This window comes from Toxotes jaculatrix, chromosome 18, assembly GCF_017976425.1.
Source record: "Toxotes jaculatrix isolate fToxJac2 chromosome 18, fToxJac2.pri, whole genome shotgun sequence".
In the NCBI taxonomy this organism is placed as follows: Eukaryota; Metazoa; Chordata; class Actinopteri; family Toxotidae; genus Toxotes; species Toxotes jaculatrix.
In genome coordinates, this window is record NC_054411.1 from 16,220,253 (window position 1) to 16,241,250 (window position 20,998).

Here is a 20,998-nt window from a genome sequence, read left to right on the forward strand (position 1 = left end):
AAACTGTAAAACTGCATTTATGTTTGTTTGTTTGTTTGTTTGTTTGTTTGTTTGTTTGTTTGTTTGTTTGTTTGTTTGTTTGTTTGTTTGTTTGTTTGTTAATTAATTACATTGGCACCAACTTCTGTTAGATTTTATTTACTTTATTTGGTCAATCATTTTACATTTTTCATGGACACCTCACCTTACATCCACCAATAAAATAATGCAGTTAAAAGAAACAAACAAAATGTTAACACAGTTGAAACAAGGACAACAACGGTATCCGGCTAAAATAGGTCAAAAGAGTAAAATTGTTATCAACATTATTAATTTGTGGTACAAAACAATCACTGAAATAAGTAGTTTTTGAGCCAACATGTGCAACAAAAGATAAAATACAGTAGGTCCCTTTGATGAATTACATTCCAGTTATTCAGAAAAACAAAACAACACACAAACAAAATGGTTTTTTTTTTTCATTTCAATACAGGAACTTATGTGCACTCAGTTGCTGATTACTGAACAGTGTGATCTGATGTGATGCTGCCCCCAAGTGATAGCCTCAAACAAGTGTTCCCATGAGAAAAATCATCTTTATCCTCAGAAGACAAAAATGAATGACAGAAAACATAACTGAATTATTAGAGTCACTACAATATAGAATCAATCTTTCTTTTTAAAACTTTCAAATATATTTTGACAAGAACAATAAATAAAGTTGGAATGACAAGAAAAATTACAACACTGGAGTTTTTATACCCTTTCTCTTGTAGATACTTATTTACATGTAGTGTCTGCATTCTTCAGTCCATTCCCACAGCATGGTAAAGCTCTGTGAGGCTGCGTGTGTCAGGGCACAGCCGCAAAAAAAAAAAAAAAAAGCAGCATGCTGTTGAGGGGAAGTGAGCAGTGTAGTTGAGTGTTAAGAAAATAACACATCATAACCTGAATGTATGTGGTATGAGCAGATAAAACAGATCGAATGAAAAAGGCTTTGGTGTTGAAGCTTTTCACAGCTCTCCCTTTTTAAACAACTAAAGTGTGCTAAGAAGAAGAAGAAGGAAAAAAACAGGACAGAGGAGTGTAACAGCTTCATGCAACAAACAATGTAGGAACAGAATTATGTCTGCATCAGTCACTATTGTCAACAACATCTTCACGTTTGGTATATATTTATCCACCAGTTTCATTTCCCAGTTGTTTTTTATGGTGATGAGAAAATCTCTCTGTAGTGACACTTAGTATCTACCATAAAATAATATTTTAGGTAGCTAAATTGCAATAAGATGGTAGCAAAGAACTGAAATAAAAATGTAAATGTCAAGATATAACTTTTACAATCAACAGTATGCACTGTAAAACACAACCCAGACCCAGACGAGCTAAGAAGGCACCACTCATATGCATATAGATCCTGCTCTGGGGCATGAACACCCCGTAAACAAAGCATCTGAATTAAAATAAAGTTGCCTTCTGTTCTTTGTGTCTCTCACAGACTCAGTCATATTCAAAAGCAACAACTTGTTTTCTAAGGAGAAAGCTGAGAGTTAGGAGAAAGTTGTTATGGTACAGTGATATGCTAAAATAACCGCAAAGCAAAGAAAACGCCAAAGGACCAGCATACAGCACTATAGCAGCAATGTTCAGAACTATTCCCCTTTACAGCTACACTGCACTCCAACGGTCGCTGCTCTGTGAGTGTGGTGACATTAGTGTGTGCAGTTATATCAGAGGGGTGGGCTTCATCTCCACAAGAACACCACAGACACGCGCGTGCAAACACACACACACTCATTCATCATCAATTAGTTTCTCAGCGCCATTCTCTGCTGTTCGGCCTGCGCTGCCTCCTCCTTCCACTTTGCCTCCTCTGTCCTGCTCCTCCTCTTCCTCATCTTCGGTGTAGGAGAGCGACTGGCTGCTGTAGTTGATCATGGTGCGGGAGAGGTCCACTTCGATGGGAAAGACATCGGCCTCCTTCAGAACGGCGTAGCACTCGTCATAGTAATGTGACATGCCTGAGACAAAGCGCTGCAGCTGGAACACGATGTCCTGGACTGTAGATGAAGCGGAGAGAGTAAAAGAGTAGTATCTAAATTTAATTATACTGAATGCATCCAGGCTGATTATGGTGTACACTGACGTATATATATAATGTTGTGCCCTTGATCAATCACAAATAGCTGGGGAAAAAAAAAAACAAAACACAACAATGACGGACCATGTTTCTGATCCAGCAGCTCTATCTTCTCCAAAACATCCTTCCTCATTTTGGCGAAGCGGGCCCGAGCCTCCTGCCGACACCGTAGCACCAGACGGTACTCGTAGTTACCAGTGCTGACACGATACAGCGGTTCTCCCATGGCCTGTGGGAAGAAGGCTAATTATTCATTCATTATCCATTCATTTGTATGATCTGAGTTAATAAAAAAAACTGATGGCACACAAAGCCAGTTTGATTTGTGCAACTGATGTCTGGACTCATCTGAACATGAATATGTTTCAATACGTTAACAGTGACTATGTGTCACCAGATACAAGCAGTGTTTAGAGGCTTGAAGCCAAGTCTGGCAGCCTGCAAATCCTGTTTTCCCCAAACTAGAATTCAAAATGGCTACTCACAATGCTGCTGTATTCTTCATCATCCATTTCCTTCACCTTCAGGCAGTATGACTAAAAGACACAAGGAAATCATGCTGTCATTGTCAACTGACACCAGTAAGTCACACGACTTACTGGTTTAACAGATTTTCGAGTGATGGCACTGTGCTGTGTGAGAGCTGTGGCTTTACCAGATACTCAAACTTCACATCCAGGTACTTGCGGATGGTGAGCTTTGTGTCTGGTATGGCCTTGTGAAGGTATGTGTTCAAGTCATGCAGCATCTGCACAATGAGATCCGACTCGTTAGAGGTTTGATATGAAACTTGTCATTTGCTTTATACTTCCACTCATGAACCAAAAAATGCAAAGCACAGAAGATGATACCGCATTAAATGTAAAACCAGAGGTGAAAGGTATCCTCACCTTACAAGTCTTTCTAGTCCTCTGCAATTACAAAACAAAAAAGCCTTTTCCTCTTTGAGAGGTCTGAGTGCTTTCACTGCACTAAACACTACATACCCAAATATTAATCTGTACTTACAGGTTTGATGGTCTTTAGTAGCTGAATGCCATACTTCTCAATGTTGCGGTGAGCATCAGCAAACTTTACAAATGCCTCGCTGGCTGCAGCCTGGGGCTCTCGAACCCCGATGACAGAGAAAACATCGCCAAATGCTGAAAGGGCACATTATCAAATAGCAATCAGATATATTAGTCACTAAAGCTGAGATAAATTGAGCTCTATTAAGATGGTGTGTGTTTTCTTTGTCTCATTATTAAAATAAAAGAAAGAAGAGGTGCACCAAACAATTCGGTGGTATTTTGTTTTCTAATTTCTGATTCTGATCAGGGTAACTCACCTCTGTGAGTCTGGGAGAGCTCAAAAAAAGCTCTGAGCAGTCTCTTTGTGTGCTCCATCAGCCCTGCAGGCAAACAGAGGAATAATGAAACACAGATCTGAACAAACAGGAACAGGTGAGCCTTCAGGACACTGAAGAGAATGAGATTAGCATGTCAGACTAAAAGTTACCTCATTTCTGTGCTTATTCATGGAAAGGCGTGAGTGTTGTAATTTGATTATTCTTTACCTTTGTAGAGCTCTGCTGTTTTCTCCAGCTCCTCCAGTCTTTTGACCAGTCCATCTGTGAAGTAAAATGAATTTACATGAGTAGAGCTTCACACTGATCCCTATGAATAAACTAATAAACTTGTGATCATAATAATAATCTCACCATTGCAGAGAATAGCTCTACTGAGTCCAAGAGCATCTGCTGTGCCTGAGCTCATATTCTCTACCAGCCGATGTTTGACTTTTTTCAGCACTAAAACACACAACATGTGCGTTTAATACACACACACACACACAGCACTGAATAAGACTTACTGTGATGAAACATTACAATAAATAATCCACAGAAAATAATATAAACAATGGGTCGAGTCTAAAAGTGAGTATGTGTATGTGTCTAGTGGGGGACATACCTATATCCAGAGACTTCCCCTGTTTTGGGTCTGCCTGCAGTTTGTTGTAGTGGATTGTTGCTTCTCCCTGATACACAGTTATCAACAACAGGAAATAAACAGGATATATTTAAAGGAAAATATCCCTTGAAAAAAACAGATATCTTCCATTCATTGCATTTTTTAAAATTAATTAACAATTTTTAAAAATGATGTTTTATCCCATTATATGAGATAAAATTAATAAAGTGCAAACTTTTCCAGCTTCATTGCACCAAGGGTGAAATTCACATGCAGTATTTGGACTGAATGGGCAACAGCAACACAATCTAATCCTTTAATTCCCACACTGAACCCTCTCTTTAATCCACCCTGCAGGAAGTCATGGAATTTTTCTGGGTGTGAACAATGGATGCCAAAAAAAACACAGCCACTCTACATTGGTGACGTTATGCCAAATAATACGGGCTATTGTCCTGACCCCTTTAGCATAGCGTGGCAAGCCAGTCAGGTCCCTCTTCTTCACAGTCCGGTCGTGGGTTTGCACCCATAATCTGTAAACTGTTCCTGCCTCTTCGCTGGTAAATCCACAGCGGGACACAAAAATGTGAGTAGTGCTTTATTCATTTGACACGTTTCTCTTCATGTCCACATGTGGACATTTCTTTCTCTTTTTCTCTTCTTAATCATTATATCTGACAGGTGACTGGGGTCATCAACTACTTTAATCACTGACTGAGAGGACTGTATGGAGTCAAAGACTAGAATGTATGCACAAAACTGTAGAAGGAGTAAATAATGAGCCGTCTGCTGTTGCTTAGGATGGTTAATAAATATGGACTGTGATTCCATCCCCAGAGCTTGTGTACCTGGACAGCTTGAATCATCTTGGCCACTTCCACTTTAGTCTTTCCCTTTACTGGTTTCCCGTTTACACCTGTGATTTCATCACCTGCTGCCAGCGTCCCATCCTGAGCTGCTGGGGTGTTATCAAAGACCTGTGAGGCAACAGAAAAGAAAAGGTACAACAATAATCAAACATTTTAAAACTTCACACATTACAGAATAAAAACATACTTAGAATCCATTGTTCTGTGTTTACCTGGACAATGTAGAGGCAAGGACAGTACTGTGCCCCACCGCCAATGCTGATGCCAATAAGGTTATTAGCATCTTTCTTCAGAGATACAGTACCAGGTACTGTTGGTATACCCCTTTTGAAGAGAAAAGATGATACACTAAGACTAGCAGCATTTAGTTGATGCTATTTTTGAACATATAGTAGTAAGCAATGGGTGCAAATTTCATACTGGGAGTTAAATACACACTATTAGCAACTGTGTTAAAAATGTAGAGACATCTCAGCATGATGGATTTGTCACTGTATGTGGTCCCATGTATGACTTGAAGAGGCATAAAAAAGGCAAACATAATTGTGACTCACAGTTTGTCCTCCTCCAATTCATAGTCCATGTCTGTGAACATCGCAGGGCAGTGTCACTGCTGTCCCTGTAAAACCTGCGAGTTGAATATAACAAAGTCCATAACCGACTGTGCTTGAAGATTGACTTGATGCAGACGGAAACATGCATCAAATGGAAAAGTACTCAAAATAAAGCAGGTCTTTTCACCTGCAGAGCTTCCTCAGGACACCGACACTGACTCACAGCCAGAGCCCACTGCCTAAGGAAAAGCTCGATGCTACACCAGATGTGCAAACAGCTGGTAAAGAGCAGCGCTTGCTAAGTACTTGATGTTAGCCAGGGAAACGAGTCCAAATAACTGTAGCGCTTAAACTAAACGCATCGGCCTCTGTGGCGACAACAAATACTTTAAAGTGTCATTGTGTAGCGATGGAAGCCAACAGAAAGAAATTTGCTCGCTAACGCTGGCTAATTAGCTGCTAGCTACTCAAACAGCAGATTTCACATGTTCATGAACAGTAACACGCCGATCAGGATTTACCTTTATTAGAATTCGCACCAGTTTCTCATACAAACGTCCTTTAAGTATGCATAAAAAAAAAATATCTTCCCTTTAATCGTGACCATCTGAATTTCTGGATCCACTGCTCCACTGACAGCTCTTCTGTTTACTTTATTTTGTCACTTCCGCCAAATGTAGCGGAAGTTGCGGAAGAAAGTCTAAAATTAGTTTTACTGTTTTCAAGATGTCACAGTTAGAAATACTAATCTTACGTTATTCCGTGAGAATAATAAATGCATTCATATTTAATGTCTGTGTTGATGTACAGTTTGATAACAACCAACAAAAAGCTCTTTCTATGGATACATTAAAAAAAAGACCTCTAGCGGCCACAGGGAGGAACAGCAACGGATTAAATTCGTCAAATCACCGTAAGTGTAGACCATAACTTCCGTTAAATACTTTCAAATTATAAGCAATCAGAAGGAAGTAACAAAATGGCCATTGAACGGTAATGTTTATAATAAAATGCACTCTACATTATGACTGGCAAGACTTTCAGCGAGCTCCACGAGTTAACTCCATCTGACTCTCATGCTCCATCTCCACTCCACGATGTGACCATCACCACAGACGCTTGATTGCTTTTTAACGTGTAACAGTTTCACACTTAGAGCACTAGAGGGCGGTAATCACTCACAATGAACACCATAGTCCATGCAGGGAATACGTCACACTACTGCATCCGGTGATTACCTTCACAATAAAGTGACCAAATGGAAGCTATCAAACACTTCTCTTGTGGTCAACCGTCATCCTCACATAGAGTCAGTGCGAACGGGAAACTATTGTGGGAACAGCAGTTCATCAAGCCTTGGTCTGTTCACCTACTACTGGTTAGTTTTATTTCTTTAAAGATACAATTCTCGACGAGCTTGACGAGAGTCATATTGGATGGAGACAGCCGGTGTTTTCGGTAAACGTGTTAACTATGCTAAAGTTATTTACATCCCATTCAGACCAACACAAACTTCAGATTCTAAATACAGCATATTTAACAGATATCTCCATCTTGCATCAAGGCAGTCATTAGAATTTAGTGATATTTACCGCCATCCAGTGGCCACAGTGTAGAACTGCAACTAATTTAGTCCATTAGTAAAGTCCCTGACTTTGTTTAGTGAACTGCACTGAACACATTCTTTCCTCACAGGTAACAACCTCCAACTGGTACAGGACAGTCTATCAGTCTCCAGACAGCTGGCTGTGTAATTTAATTTGTAGTCATTCATGAAATAGCTGAACAATTATTGATTTACTGCAAAATTAAAGGTAAATTCACAATTGCTTTACTTCATTAAAATTATATGAATATCAAAGAATAGACGTCTTGAATACCACAGGTACAGCATATTCGTGTGTGTTTTTTTCTTCAGTGTAAACAGTCTCTTGATGACCATCTTCAGGGTACACAGTGGCTCTCAATCTAAATCTAGTTTGCCACTGTGATCAAAGAGGCAGCTAATCTTATAAACTTACTTACATACAGCATTGATTAAACAGAGCAGTGCCTCTGCATTCCATAGGTTACTTGACTGTGATGATGACGACTGGGCCACGTTGTAACTGATAAAAGTCCTGTCACTGAATCTTTTGTGCTTTGTGTTATAAATGCAGTGTCTTTATAGTTCCACCCTTTACTGTTTGGCTCCCAGGACACAAGAGTGTCCCTGTGTACCAAGACCGTCTCCCAACATCTTCCAGCACCAGAAATGAGCATGGTGAGTTTAAATTTGTTGCTGCTTTTATGTCCCTGCTACTTACGTCACAGTTCTCAAACCTGCTGTCATTGTGACTAACAATAATATTTAATTTTCTAATTAAATTGTCTGAAATCCTTAACTACACAACTGTGTTCCTCAGCAACTTGAACTGAAGAATGTGGATCTGCGAGTTGGAGATCAGCTGAAAGTAAAGGGAGTGATTCTGCATGACGCAGAGAGGTAAGCTAACCAAAATGATTATATATTATTTTATATTAGCCTTGTCACTGAAAAAAATAATATGATGCAGATTCATTCTGGTTGATGGCTGTAGTAAGGCTGATGGCTGAAGTAAATAAAAAAATGTGGACTTCTACTGTGATAAATAGTCTGTTGATTACATGTGTGATCTTATGTGTCTGTGTGGTGTTCTAAGCTCTGCATTTCTCGCATAAACACAGATTCCAGATCGACCTCGGCAGTGATGCAGACGACCTGGCGCTGCACTTTAACCCTCGTTTCCATGATGACACTGACGGAGCTGTGCTTGTGTGCAACTCAAAGACTGCTGGTCTCTGGGGCGATGAGAAACGGGAGATACACAACCCCTTGCAGAGGGGTGCGGACGTCAAGGTGAGGGAATGTGGCTTGATGAAAAATGCTGTGAAAAGATTTGGCAAGGATCTTTTTGAAAGGCTTAAAGGGTCAAATCACAAACAATATATTTACTGACCTACCCCTGGCCACGTGAATAGTTTGAATTTTGTTTGGAGACATTTTGAGATTTTCATCTTTTACTAAAAATAAAAGAAGTTCTACTCTCAAACCATCTTTTCTGCCTTAGATTGTACTGAAGCTGACTGGAGACGTGTTTGAGGTGGAGCTTCCTGATGGACAGGAGGTCCAGTTTCCTAACCGTGTTGGCATGGACGTCATCAGCTACATCAGAGTCAGAGGAGACTTCAAACTGACTTCCTTCAAGATCTGCTAAGAAATGCAGCTGCTTTAACACATGCATGAGACTTGAGACTTGACCAGTTATTGTAAGAAGCATTAATCATTAAGGGAAGTAGCACATGGGAAATGTATCTTAAATGGATAATGCCCTGTTGTGCACAAGAATATAAAATGATTAAAACGAAATGATTTTTGTTTTGTTGTCTGTGAAGGGAAAGTTTTAACAAGAGTAAATTTCAGATCCAGTGTGTATCATCTGGTTATGCCACACCACCTCACCTGTGGAAACAGTTGTATAAAGTGTTTTGCTCTCTCTAATTATACACACACACACACACACACACATATATAGGCTTAAAAAAAAAAAAAAAAAAAAAAAAAAAAAAAAAAAAATATATATATATATATATATATATATATATATATATATATATATATATATATATATATATATATATATATATATAATGTTGTTTTTAAATGTTAAAAATAATATTTTAGTTCATAAATTCATAAGTTAAAAGTGTTAAAAAGTATAAAAACGTATAAAAGATGTATTTTCCTTTAGTTCATGGAAATTGTATCAGAGTGAGTGTTCTGTACTTTTCTTGGTTTGTGGAAACAGCGACAGAGTGAGAGCTCTTTCTGTTAATCTAACTCGCCGCTCCGCTCTGCTCCGTTACTTCAGTCAACAGGTTTAATCAGTTACGCAGAGATGTGCCCGTAAAGTTGCTGAGTTAATGTGGTTGCACACGCTTCAGCCTGGGAACTCAACAGTTTGTAAGTATTGTGTGTGTGTAGTTTTCAAAGCGTTATGTTTATTGTGTTGTGTTGTTAGCTTTCTCTGTTAGCAGCTGCCATACGAACGAGCTACCTTGCGTATTATTTAGGAGTTTGTTTGCTATCCCCACTATATTTTGCGTAGTGTACTGTTGTTTAAGTTATTGTGCAGATACTGATTTGTGTTGTTTTTTCTGTTGTACTCCAGTTTTACGTGAATGAGAGTGTGTTTGTGACTTAAGTAAAAGCAAGAAAAGTACAGATGTTATCTGGCTGTCTAGCCTCGTAAGGGTGCGCGTGGCGAGGGCAGTACATAGTGACTTCGACATTTGAGTAATAGAAAGTAGTTATTTTTATTATAAGTCATTATGCTCATTAATAACATGAAAGGTTACACTCAGGAGATGTTGTTACTACATGATAAGTTTAATAAACAAAAAAAATCTTATATTTTCTCCTCACGTGACTTACAAGATTCTAATGTAACAAAACAACAAAGCTCAAGCCAAAGTAGATAAAATGTTTGAAATGAGATTAACATAAAACAGTCGAACAGTACTTTTTAAACAGAAAGCACGCTTCATCAGTTATGTTTTACATGTTATTGAGCATGATTCAACTTAAACTGTAGAGACTTACGACATTCAAAAATACAGACTGGCAGCAACTGTTGGACAGGATTTTCACATAGTTAAACAGGTTATCAAAGAAATATGCCCTATGTTCTTTGTTGTATAAAAAAAAGTGAACAATTTCTGAACACATTTCAGAACTTCACATTTAATGTATTTCAATTCAATAAAACTTCACAATATCATCATTACATGCATCTAGTTTATCAGTTATCTTCCTCTTTCTTCAGGAACAAATAAAAAAAATACAATATATATTTACAACATATGCTTCACCTTCATGGAAACGAATGTCCGTGAATGTTGTTTTATTGGACTTTGATTCATGAAGAACCACATGAAAACACTCACAGATTGTACATTTCTTCCAGACTTTCAATAGCTTCTTCCTTAGTGTGGCGTTTCCACTCCCTGGGAATTTCCCCTCTGCCCTGGAATTTGTAGTTATAGTGGTCCTCCAGTTGCTTCTGAAATCGACACACAAACCATTCCCAGTATTTCTTATTAGACTGATCGGGGGTAATGCTCCATTTAGCATACCTTGGTCCAGCAGTTCGGTACAGTTTATAGGGAATGGACTTTTCTGAATCACGAGTGTAAAATTTTGCATCACTTGCAACATTTGTTGTGCAGAAATCAACATCCATTTCCACTGTGTTTCTGTAGTGCCATCCATTGATTCCAGCAGATCGATGAAACGGGACACTGTGGTCTTTGGGACTGTGATCTTCATCTGTGCCGATGCAGACCGCTCCACAGAATGGACACTTTTCCCAGCAGCACTTGCACAGATGATCAGTGATGCTTTCCTCAGACTTCTCGGCTAATTCCTTCATCTTACCCAGTAAGAGTTTTGTCATCTTCTTAATGATGTTATTAAAATCTTTCTGTATTTTGTCTTTAAGATAGTCAAATTTATTTATGTCCTTGAAGTTTTGAGAAGAAGCGGTATCAAATGTCAGGTCATCGCTTATCAAGCTGGAAAATTCCTCCAGCCACATGTCTATGTCTCCTCCCTGGTGTTTGACTGTCTCTGTTGCAGTGAATAAAGCCTGACTCACAAGTTGTTTCTTATCTGCAATGTTTTTCTTGAGTATATTCAGTACGTTGTCTTTGTGGTCTGTGAAGATGTATTTTTGCACCTTGTCTTGTATGAACTTCTCCACGTGTGTCCTTGGGTGTTTGATGTAGGTCATGAAACCGCTGAAGTCCTCCTCCTCCGCGAGAAACTTCAACACATGTTTCTCCAAGTTCAGCCTGTTCCCATTGAAGGCTGTGACATTGCACCTCATCTCTGTAGCCAGATCAATGGCAGACTGGTCACAGACAGCCTCAACAGTGGAATCCTTCAGTTTTTCGCAGATCAGTTCTGCAAGCACAAACGCAGATGAGCTTCCTTTGTAGAAGCTTCTGAAAATGTTGTAGTACTGTACCTTCTTGCTTTCTAAATAAATGTGTGCATCATTTTTGGTCTTGAATTTCTTGTGGGACTCTGAAAGCCAACTCTCTGCTCTGTCAAATACATATAGTAAGAGATCAACTGTAAACTCCTTCTTCAGAGCATAGTTTTGCTTTGACTCAAATTCTGTCACTTCTTTTTTTGCTTTGTTGGCCATTTCTTGCAAGTAAGTTGATCTGTAGCCTCTTGTAGCAACAGGTTTGCTCTTAATTCCATCAAGACACTCTTTTTCAACACGCTCAATCAGAGATCTGATCTCTTTTTGGTCTTGATCTTGAAAAGATCCTGTAATCTTTCTGTAAGCTTGATTAGCTTTTTTCATAACATAGGCAATCACACCTTTCTTTTTGCCTCGTGTCCCTCCTTTCTTTTGAGATTCTTGGCTTTCACAATTCTCCTGTTGCTTGGTGAGGCTCACGTAATCGAAATAATCGTTAACCTCTGCGATTATTTTGTATTCGCCACCCCTTTTGGATTCATCTATGAGTTTCCATTCAATGCCAAGCTCTTGAAGGATAGTCGACTGATCTTCTTCCAAGTTGATGTCTTCAATAGGTTTTGTATCTGCAGTTAGTTCTCTCACCAAGCCTCTCCAAACAGAGTCGAACTGCTCTTTAAGTGTCTTTTCATCTTGTGCTTTGCCTTTTAACACTTGAGCAAGCTGTTTGCTCTTCTGTAGCAGCTTGTTCTCAAACGTTTTCTTCCTATTATCAAGCTTTTTACAAGCGTTCTTCTGCTGGATAACTTCATCCAGTTTTCGTTTCGCTCCTCTCACCAGTTCGTCAAGAAACTCTTTGATTTTTTTTTCGAATATGCCTTTCCACTGAACCAACATTTCTTTTTCACTGTCATCATTAAAGTATGCTGTCATTTCTTTTTCGATTTTTTCATAGGTTTTATTTATTTCTCTTGAAAGATAGTCGTGCTCAACCTTGCTACATCTTCCATTTTCGATTTTGGTGTAAAGCTTGTTTTCAATGGTCAGCATGTTGCTCCTCAGGTCCCAGGTCCAGTTCCCGTACTGGACCTCAAGCTTTCTGTACACTTTAATTTCAAGTGTGTTTCTGAAGCTGAAAACAAAGTGTTCGTTCATCAGGGCATTCCACAGGTCCTCAATTTTGCTTTTGAACTGTGACAGAGTAATCCCAGCAGACTGTGAAGCTTTAGAGAGGATGGTGTTCTTCAGCCCTTGGATGCTCTCACTATATCCTGGATTTGGAGGAGCCATGGGTGGACTTCCTTCCCACAGCTGGGCAAAGTATTTCACATCATTTTCCACATCAAATGCAGTGATACCACTGACACATTCTGCATCGCACACCTCCTCTTTGGCAGCTTCTTGGGCCATTTTGTCCAGTTTTTCTTGCAGGCGTCTCTTCGCATGCATGTTCCTCTCCTCAGCTGCAGTATCAGTAACATTCTGGTGAACAAACACACAACTTGGACAAAGATTAACTTTCTTCATCCTCATGAAAGCCTGGACAACAATCTGCAGAACATCTTGCATCTCAGATGGATTTTCTCCATAGATGTTGATCAATGTCATGTTTCCCAGACCAACAACAAATGTTGCCAGTTCGTTGTCATGGTGAGGAGTGGCGTTACCGGCCAACTCGGGAGAACGCAGTCCTTCAGTGTCCACCACTAGAACGTAGTCAAACTGAAAGCCAATCCTGATCTCATCTGACACTTTGACCAGCTGCATGAAGGCACCTCTGGTGCATCTGCCAGCACTCACTGCAAACTGTAACCCAAACATGGCATTCAGCATGGTTGATTTTCCACTGCTTTGTACACCCAAAACTGACAACACAAAAACTCTCTGGTCACCTATTTTTTTCTTTACTTCCTCTAATAGACTTGCAATCCATGTTAAAGGCACATGACCTGCATCACCGTCCATCAGCTCCATGGGGTACCCTAATATCATGAGCTCTGCAGCCAGCTCAGGGTATTTGGACCAGTCAATCTGTCCCGCCTTTGTTTGTTGCCCTAGAGATTTATGGGCTTCATAGATCTGTCCCAGTTCTCTAAAGATGTGCTCCAAGCCAAAAGTTGATCTCTGCAGATCATTTGATAGTTCTTCAAGCTCCGTTTGTTTGCTTTTTAAAAGACCAGGATTGTCACTCTCCTTCTTCTTCAGATCCAAGATCTCAGACCATTTTTCATGATAGCTTTGGAGAATTGAAGTGAGATTATCGGCAGTGAGGGCATCTATTAAGATCTGACTCCATTTCATGAAATACTCTTTGTCTGTTGATGGCAAGGACGAGAGGCTTTCAATGAACAACGCCATCGGTCCTGTACAGGAAGCATCGCATTGTTTTTGTCGTATTTTCATCATTTCCTCTTTCTTTTTACATTTCTCCCTCTCAATGTGTCCTTTGAGGTGATACAGGTCTTTGTTTAGTTTGCACCACTCATGCCACAGTTTGCCTTGACAAGGGAGGACTTTATCTTTTATCTGGGAAACATTCATCCCCTGAAGCAACTTCACTATTTTCATTGCAGCCTGTTTCCCTTTTTGGCAGAATGTGTCATCTTCATCCACTCTGATTCCAGGGACCTTAGCCATGGTTTCAAGCTGGAAGGATGTATGTGGTCGAGACAAAATCTCTCCAATGATGCTTTTCAGTTCGTCAGCAACATCTGAAAGCCCTCTGTGTTTTAGACCTGTTTTGTATTTTCCATCTTTCATCCGAATTGCACCACAATCATTATCAGCGGTGAGAACAATGAGAGGCTTCTGAGAACTGAAAAGGCCTGAGATGATGGCAGCACTTTCATGGCTTTTTTCCAAAGTTGGTACCAGAACAACAACAACTGAAGATTTTTCAATCAGTATCTCTCGCTGTTTTTCAATCGATAGAGCATCACCATGGAGATTACAGAAGGCAATGCAGTCGGTGAAGGCATCGTTGGGGTTTCCAGCAGGACAGTACCAGGCAACCTCTGCCACACCATTCATCAGATGGCAAGATTTGGTGCTTCCTGTTGAGTTTCTGTGGAAGAAGGTGCTGTGACGCTCGTTGATCATGGTGTTCATCAGCTGAGATTTAGACACTGATAGTGAACCCAGGCGGAAAAATGACACCATTGATGTCTCTGCGTTGCAGATGGACATATTCTTCATGATGAGAGTGTTGGAAACATTCCTGATATTGGTTATCTTCCATGTTTTTTTAATTTGCCTGAATGTCCAAAGAGGACACTCAATTTCCATGGTGACTGGGTCAGGGACTAGCAAAGGTAAAGCATACTGACATTGTGATAGCTTTGTCATCATGTTCTGCTTGAGGAAGCTGTCTGAGCAGTGAAATACAGCCATCTGAACGTCCATTGGATGCACATGAGTCTGTTTCGATTGACCACTGTCTGCATTGTTCCCGAAAAGAGCTTCTAAGCCAGAGTCTTCTGTGTCAACACTGTGAAACACTGGAACAGACTTTGAACTGTTGTCTTGTCTTACACGAATATATCTGGCTCTGTAGTCTAACATCATCAACCTCTGAAGAAAACAATAAGCTACATCTTTCTCAGATGTCTCATGGTCCTGTTTCACAGGTGGACCTATTTTAAGAAAATCTGCCAGAGACAACTTGTGCTGAAGTTTGTTTTGAAGGTGAAGTCTGCCAAGCAGTGTTTCAGTTTCTCTCTGATATTGCGTCTTTGTGTTGATCGCCTCAGAAATGTTCACTGACTGCTGTCAATAATAAATAAAGAACAATTTATTGTACATAAATGATAACATCATATGGTTATAAAGCAAATAGTCCTTGTGATCTTGTGAAATAATTTTGGACTTTCTGACCTTATCTTTGTTTCCACTCATGTCCACATCCAAGGTTCCTGCAGAACAACAATGAACCAGTGGGTCAGAAGGGTTTCTTTTCCCAGTGGTTGAAGAAGGTACAGACTAGTGGCTACATAGCAACATCTTAACAGTTTCATCAAGGTTGGACATGTTTTGCACTGTTAGTTTGTTGTGTAGTTATAAGATGTAATCTTGAATGCTATGTGCATTGTGAATGATGATGCCTATAGTTTAGTATTAAGTCCTCATATCTAAATTACATCACATCCTGTTCAGCAGGACTAATCACCAAACAGGCACTGTGATTGATTCCCATTAGTGACTGATTTTCATTTAGTTTATTTATATCACATCCCTTCAGCTGTATCCTCTTTCAACAAATTTGCTATTGGCTTCCCAGTCTTTCAGTGCATTTTCACAAATACATTGCGTGTGCACAAGATTTAATTGGTTCCCATGTTTTAATTACTTTGTTCCCAGGTTTTGGTTGATTTGCATGCATTAGATAAGTGTATTTACAACCATCCAGTACAACAGACCGGACTTTATCCACAGAGCACCGCGGTATATATTGTCTGCCGACATATTGTCTGCATCCCTTTGACAACATTGTCAAAGGGATGCAGACAATATGTTTTTAAAAAATCCTCCCCACTAAAATATAATCTGTGAAATCAAACTGTATAATTAATTATTGAGTAAGATATCACCTTTCTTATTGGTTGCAGATGGATGAGACATGGGGTAAGAATCTTTTACTGTGCTTTCATCACTCTTCTGTGGGTGTCCAGCTTCACCAGGCTCATTCACTTCCTTGCGCTAAAAAACACAGGTGATTTTATGTAGTTGTCCAGGTCAGATTTTCTTAGATTACAGTGTGTTTTTAACTAGAATCCTGAAACCAAGCAAGCTGCCTAAAAATACATATGAAAGTTGAAGATTACAGACAGAGTGTATTACTAAATGCAAGTAGCAAAGGTAGTTCATTTCACTTTTGTGGGGGAAAATAAACAGGAAAATTTCTCAAGAGCAATTCCTGAAGCAGACACCAAAGGTGTCCTCTCGATAGATAAATTTATTATATTAATTGCCTTTAAATTACTGGGGTCATTCTGCTTACTTGGCGCTTTGATGCCCTGCGAGGTGCTTGGTTGTGTGCTCTTCTTTTCCTTGCCATTTTAACTGACTCCTCTGAAAAACAGACAAACACACACTGAGTTCACAAACTAAACCACATGCATAAGGTTGAAAGCAAAAAATGTGGTATAATAATATACATTTTTGCATTTATATTTACATCTTTTATATATCATATATGTGCATGTACCTTTCTTAATATTATTTTCCTAATATTATAACAAACATATATACAGTAATATGCACGTATATTCTACATCCTGATCTGTTGTTTTTGAACAATTTAATAATTTATGCATTTATTGTTATTTTATTAAGTGTACTTCACCTCAGATTATTGCTATTATACACTAGGCATATATAGAGGAAAGTTTAGATCTTTTCAGGGATAAGATTCAGGTTAATAAGGATGTTTCTTAGGTTGGAAAAACACTTGTACACTACTTTTTCTTTTCATTTGGAGCTGTGGCTCAGACCTCATGATAAGCTAATCTTGTTAGTTATGTCTTGTTAATACTTTCATTGACATCTCAAAAATTGCAAAAAGACAAAAGTTGACCTCACTATGCAGAATTTTGTGATTTTTTTTCAGAATGTTCACATCAACATTTTAACTTTTGTACGTTTTATAGGATAAACATACAAAAGTATCCCAAGTGATGTCATTGCCTCAGTCATTTATTAACCTGACACTTAGCTCAGTACTTTTCCACGCTCCTCTGAGACTCGGTGCAGAATTTGGCACCAATCGGCCGCTAGGTGGTGCCTTTGCTGCACACTCATGAAATATGCAAAAATATATCCTTTTAATTGTTAAGTAGGGTCTTCCTCAGAATTTGCTCAGATACCCTACTGGAATACCCCTAAGAAACAATCCCATCTTGGTGAAGTGTTTTTCTGTCTCTGTGCTGTTCTCAATCGGAGACCTGCATTGCGCCTGTGGGCCTGCAGGTCTGACTCGCATTGCTTCAGTCGGCTGCCAGCTGTGAATTGTGGGGGAGTCACTTGGACCCTGGTAATACCAGCTTGCAGGTCTAATTAATACAGTGTTTCTTGTGACTGACCTTTCGGTCCGGAGCAGCAGCTCTGCGCCAGATCATTTCTGTTGATCTTCACTAAAACCTCAGTTATTAACTCCTTAACTTCAGCATGTTGATAGGTCTGCACCAACAGAGACGCAGTGTCCACCCTGTCCGCCTTTTCCAACTGAACTCTTGAGATGCTTTGTTTCCCTTTGAGAGTCCCACGGTCCCGCAGAAAGAATTTGAAGCGCTTAAATTCCTCTTCTGTCAAGTCGTCGAGAATTTTCAAGATATCCTCCTGTGACATTGTTGTTCCCTGGAAAACGTCAGAGAACACTGTCAACTTAAAAGACAGTTTTGTTTCTGTTGTGCAAAGTATATACACTTCTCTACTCTTGGTTTTTTTCAACTGGCTGAGAGAATGACACAGTCATTTTAAATTCATTTAATTCTGCAGTTCATTTAAAGTTTTAGAGAAACTCTGGAGGATCACCAGTTAAAGGTTTCTCAAACTTAGGGTTCCTTATAGGAAGCAGGTCATTTTTATGGACAGGAACAACAACGGTGTGCGTGCTGCACAGAGGAGAAGGTTTGAACAGGAACAAAGGAGGCTTATCCATTTTATACTGGAAAAACATCCCCGAACAGAGGACACAACTGATGCTATTTACATTGTGCCTCTGAAAATTGTCATGACTGTCATGTCTCCTTTACAGCTTATATATAATTCTACTCATGATATAATTCACACTCTGTATTAAGCAAGGTGTGAAGGAGCCACAGAGGTTTAAATGCCCTCAACTCCACAAAACTCATGCTTTTGTTTTTGGTGAGTGAAGAAAGTCTTCAAGTCAAAAACAGAAATCGGTTTCTCTGTAACTTTGTCTTTTTAATTAGTGATAAAACATTTTTACAGACAGTTCGCATACCTATTTAGAACATCACCAGTGACCACACACTAATATTGGAACAAATGCTGGAGGGTCTGCAGTCTTCATCTCTCACTTCCAGTGAAAACCTAGTAAAAAAATATCAATGGTGAGATACTTGATTAATGGCATTGTAAGAAAAGTGTTTATTTCAAGTTGTATTTGGCAAAACTGATTAGTTGCAAATGCAACTAATGCAAATCTTCTCCTGCATGTTTATTTTACTGTTTTAAAAAGGCTAATTTCCAGCTACAAAATATTGGAACTATTTGTGAACATTACTTGCTAGCTCAAGATCACACCATATGTGCTGAAGTCAACAATTTAGCAACAACTGCAATTTAATTCAGGACAAATCAATTTACACTTTAGCACTAAATTGTTAAAAGCATAAAGATGTTAAATAGAGCAGTCAGACTTAAATTTAACAGTGTCTCATGCTTACACTAGTGTCAGTCTGTCCTCCAGGAAGTTCCTACTTGTAACAGCACAGCTGTTGCAGACAGTGTTCAGAGAAGAGACCAAACCTCGGGAACTTTGATTTGATTGAAGAATGAACAATCTGTTTCTGACACTTGCTGGTGTGCAACCAAAAAGTCTTCCTCTCTTCAAATAACCCCCCCTCCCTCAACCAAGAATCCTAAACAACAATGGTCAAACAGCAACATGCAACAAAGAGAAAAAGCAAGCAGAAGAAACTCTACTTCCTTCTGTGCCTCCGATTTATAGGAGTGGACTACAAGAGAAAATCCTGCTATCCTCCATATATGGTAAAAACATAATGCTCAGAGGTGATTGGATAACACTGGATTCTGAACTTGCATACTGCAACTGCTGCTTTACAGCTCTAACAGGATGTTCCACACCTGCTGAGGCCCAGTTAACAGTGATCACACACGTGTGGTAAGAGGTTAAAGAGGATGCTTCGGAATCACAGTCATCTTGTATTTGATTCTATACAGACTAGTTGCATTTTAAACCAGCTTTCAGCATTTTTTTTTTACCAGAGTGTATACCTGCAGGCTGTATGAAATATCTTGCTGTAATCAATTTAAAAAAAACCCAAAACCAAAACCAAACAAACAAAAAAAGATTAAACAAAGAAGTTTTGCTAAATGTACACATAAATAGAGAGGGAGTACTTTACAGGTTCTTCTCAATGCTCCCTCATCACTTGTTGGATATCGAGGCCCTTAAACCTCTAATTTAAGAAAAAGTCCTTTCAGACATCAAAAATATAATTTGATTTATATTGTCCAAATTTGGAGTGTGGGAGGAAACCGGATAAGTTTTTTTTTTTTTTTTTTTGTTTTGTTTTTTTTTTCTCTGCCAGAAGTTCATATAACCAGTTCATAAAACCTTCGCCTGCCAGGTGTCAGTAGCTGCAGGTGATGATGAGTTCTTGTTTTTAGATTAAAAGGAGGAGAAACACGGAGGCGATTATAGCTGCACCAAAACCCAAGAGCTTGATGGTGTCCTTCCACAAACTTGGGGATGACTTTGTCTTGTTTGTATGCTTCTTGATATGATCTTGCAAACACCCCACAATGGCAGCGTCCACAGCTGGATGCTGTAATATTATCAAGTCCTTCAGGGGCCTCCCGTCAAACTTCTTCTTGAGGTCTTTCACCTTGGCCTTGGAGATTCGCTTGGTGTCCTTCATGTTGGGGCAGAAGCCTTCAGGGACAGTGAGTCCCTCCATTGTCTGGTTCACCAGATATTTGATGTGGGCGATGCTTTTCTTCTGGCTGGGGACCTTCAGGCTGTCCTTCATCACTCTCACCGTCAGCACGATGACAAATTGTCTGAGCTGGTAGTTGCTGTTGTTCTCAGCTGTACCTTCACAACCAGAGGTGGGAAGATCAGTAGACTCTGTGTTCTTCTGTGATGGTTCCATAATAGCTGTAGACTTGGTAGCTGCAGAGATGTTTTTCACCCTTTGGTGTGGTTCTTTGTATTCCGTGAATGGTGAGAAAAAAAAATTAAACAAAGACAGACAAAAAAAAAAAAAAAGGAGCAAGAGGTGTTTTGTTCTCAAAAGAGCACAGTTCAGCTGAGATTTCAGTCAAAAGATGTGAGCAGTGGTGGAGTAACTTTTTCTAAATGCAGCCTGAGTTTCCTGGTTCTCTATGCACATCAGTACAACAAAAACAAAACTGAAAGTAACACAACTCTAACTCTTGAATTCCCTGAAACCACGTGATTAGACATCCTGTTTACATTACATTAATGAATAATCAAACATGGTCAAGCACAAATCTGTCAACACTGGCAACTTGCAAAGCTGCAGCATTTGTAATAGTTCAAGTTTATTAAACAACAAATACTGTAATGAAGTACAGTTTTGAATCTGTCTCTTCCTTACTGCACTATGTTTATAATAGCTGCAGTTGGTAGTTACTTTCTAGAGTGAAAATATATGAGCTTCAAAAATTCTAATCCACTGTTTACAGTAATATTTGGAGCAGCCACTATATTAAAAGATTCACGGCAAACATAGTAAAAAAAAAAAAAAACCTTCACATTTACAGT

The 20,998-nt window shown here is 39.2% G+C and overlaps 3 protein-coding genes and 1 long non-coding RNA gene across 7 annotated transcripts; 2 read left to right on the plus strand and 2 right to left on the minus strand.

The window, feature by feature from the left end:
* Positions 1 to 127: 127 nt before the first annotated feature.
* Positions 128 to 6,141, minus strand: pick1 (protein interacting with prkca 1). Its single transcript, XM_041063531.1, has 13 exons — positions 6,013 to 6,141; positions 5,492 to 5,565; positions 5,150 to 5,261; positions 4,917 to 5,045; positions 4,069 to 4,135; positions 3,819 to 3,908; positions 3,675 to 3,728; positions 3,447 to 3,509; positions 3,128 to 3,261; positions 2,775 to 2,867; positions 2,605 to 2,655; positions 2,204 to 2,348; positions 128 to 2,039 (listed from the first exon to the last, which is right to left on the minus strand). Exons 2-13 carry the CDS (start codon positions 5,530 to 5,532, stop codon positions 1,774 to 1,776), a joined length of 1,245 nt encoding a protein of 414 aa, XP_040919465.1. The 5' UTR covers positions 5,533 to 5,565; positions 6,013 to 6,141; the 3' UTR covers positions 128 to 1,773.
* A 680-nt stretch (positions 6,142 to 6,821) lies between these two features.
* On the plus strand, positions 6,822 to 8,727 carry LOC121198835 (galectin-2-like). Its single transcript, XM_041063170.1, has 5 exons — positions 6,822 to 6,869; positions 7,651 to 7,754; positions 7,897 to 7,976; positions 8,198 to 8,369; positions 8,581 to 8,727. The coding sequence occupies exons 2-5, from the start codon at positions 7,746 to 7,748 to the stop codon at positions 8,725 to 8,727; spliced, it is 408 nt and encodes a 135-aa protein (XP_040919104.1). The 5' UTR covers positions 6,822 to 6,869; positions 7,651 to 7,745.
* Positions 8,728 to 9,340: 613 nt separating this feature from the next.
* Positions 9,341 to 11,437, plus strand: LOC121198058. The gene is made up of 3 exons (XR_005896316.1): positions 9,341 to 9,473; positions 10,772 to 10,949; positions 11,297 to 11,437. It is a non-coding gene; the product is annotated as an uncharacterized LOC121198058 (long non-coding RNA).
* Positions 9,814 to 19,538, minus strand: LOC121198055 (interferon-induced very large GTPase 1-like). Of its 4 annotated transcripts, none has more exons than XM_041061884.1 (7): positions 18,912 to 19,538; positions 18,467 to 18,555; positions 17,580 to 17,853; positions 16,499 to 16,569; positions 16,089 to 16,197; positions 15,376 to 15,413; positions 9,814 to 15,264 (listed from the first exon to the last, which is right to left on the minus strand). In XM_041061884.1, exons 3-7 carry the CDS (start codon positions 17,842 to 17,844, stop codon positions 10,453 to 10,455), a joined length of 5,295 nt encoding a protein of 1,764 aa, XP_040917818.1. In that variant the 5' UTR covers positions 17,845 to 17,853; positions 18,467 to 18,555; positions 18,912 to 19,538; the 3' UTR covers positions 9,814 to 10,452. The 4 variants fall into 4 exon arrangements, with proteins under 4 accessions (XP_040917818.1, XP_040917815.1, XP_040917816.1 ...); XM_041061881.1 differs by having other exon boundaries at positions 9,814 to 15,267; XM_041061882.1 differs by having other exon boundaries at positions 9,814 to 15,267; positions 17,580 to 17,880.
* Between the last annotated feature and the right edge of the window lie 1,460 nt (positions 19,539 to 20,998).

Excerpts from the sequence above, each read along its gene's own strand:
- pick1 (XM_041063531.1), bottom strand. The coding sequence starts at position 5,532 with ATGTTCACAGACATGGACTATGAATTGGAGGAGGACAAACT. Across the intron at positions 2,868-3,127 it reads TACTAAAGACCATCAAACCT|ATGCTGCATGACTTGAACAC; the intron begins GTAAGTACAGAT and ends CTCATTGTGCAG. Across the intron at positions 2,349-2,604 it reads ATGAAGAATACAGCAGCATT|GCCATGGGAGAACCGCTGTA; the intron begins GTGAGTAGCCAT and ends TTCTTCCCACAG.
- LOC121198835 (XM_041063170.1), top strand. Across the intron at positions 7,977-8,197 it reads ATTCTGCATGACGCAGAGAG|ATTCCAGATCGACCTCGGCA; the intron begins GTAAGCTAACCA and ends GCATAAACACAG. Across the intron at positions 8,370-8,580 it reads AGAGGGGTGCGGACGTCAAG|ATTGTACTGAAGCTGACTGG; the intron begins GTGAGGGAATGT and ends TTTCTGCCTTAG.
- LOC121198055 (XM_041061881.1), bottom strand. The coding sequence starts at position 17,844 with ATGTCACAGGAGGATATCTTGAAAATTCTCGACGACTTGACAGAAGAG. Across the intron at positions 16,570-17,579 it reads CTGCTGCTCCGGACCGAAAG|AGGAGTCAGTTAAAATGGCA; the intron begins GTCAGTCACAAG and ends TCTGTTTTTCAG. Across the intron at positions 15,268-15,375 it reads TGAGTGGAAACAAAGATAAG|CAGTCAGTGAACATTTCTGA; the intron begins GTCAGAAAGTCC and ends TATTATTGACAG.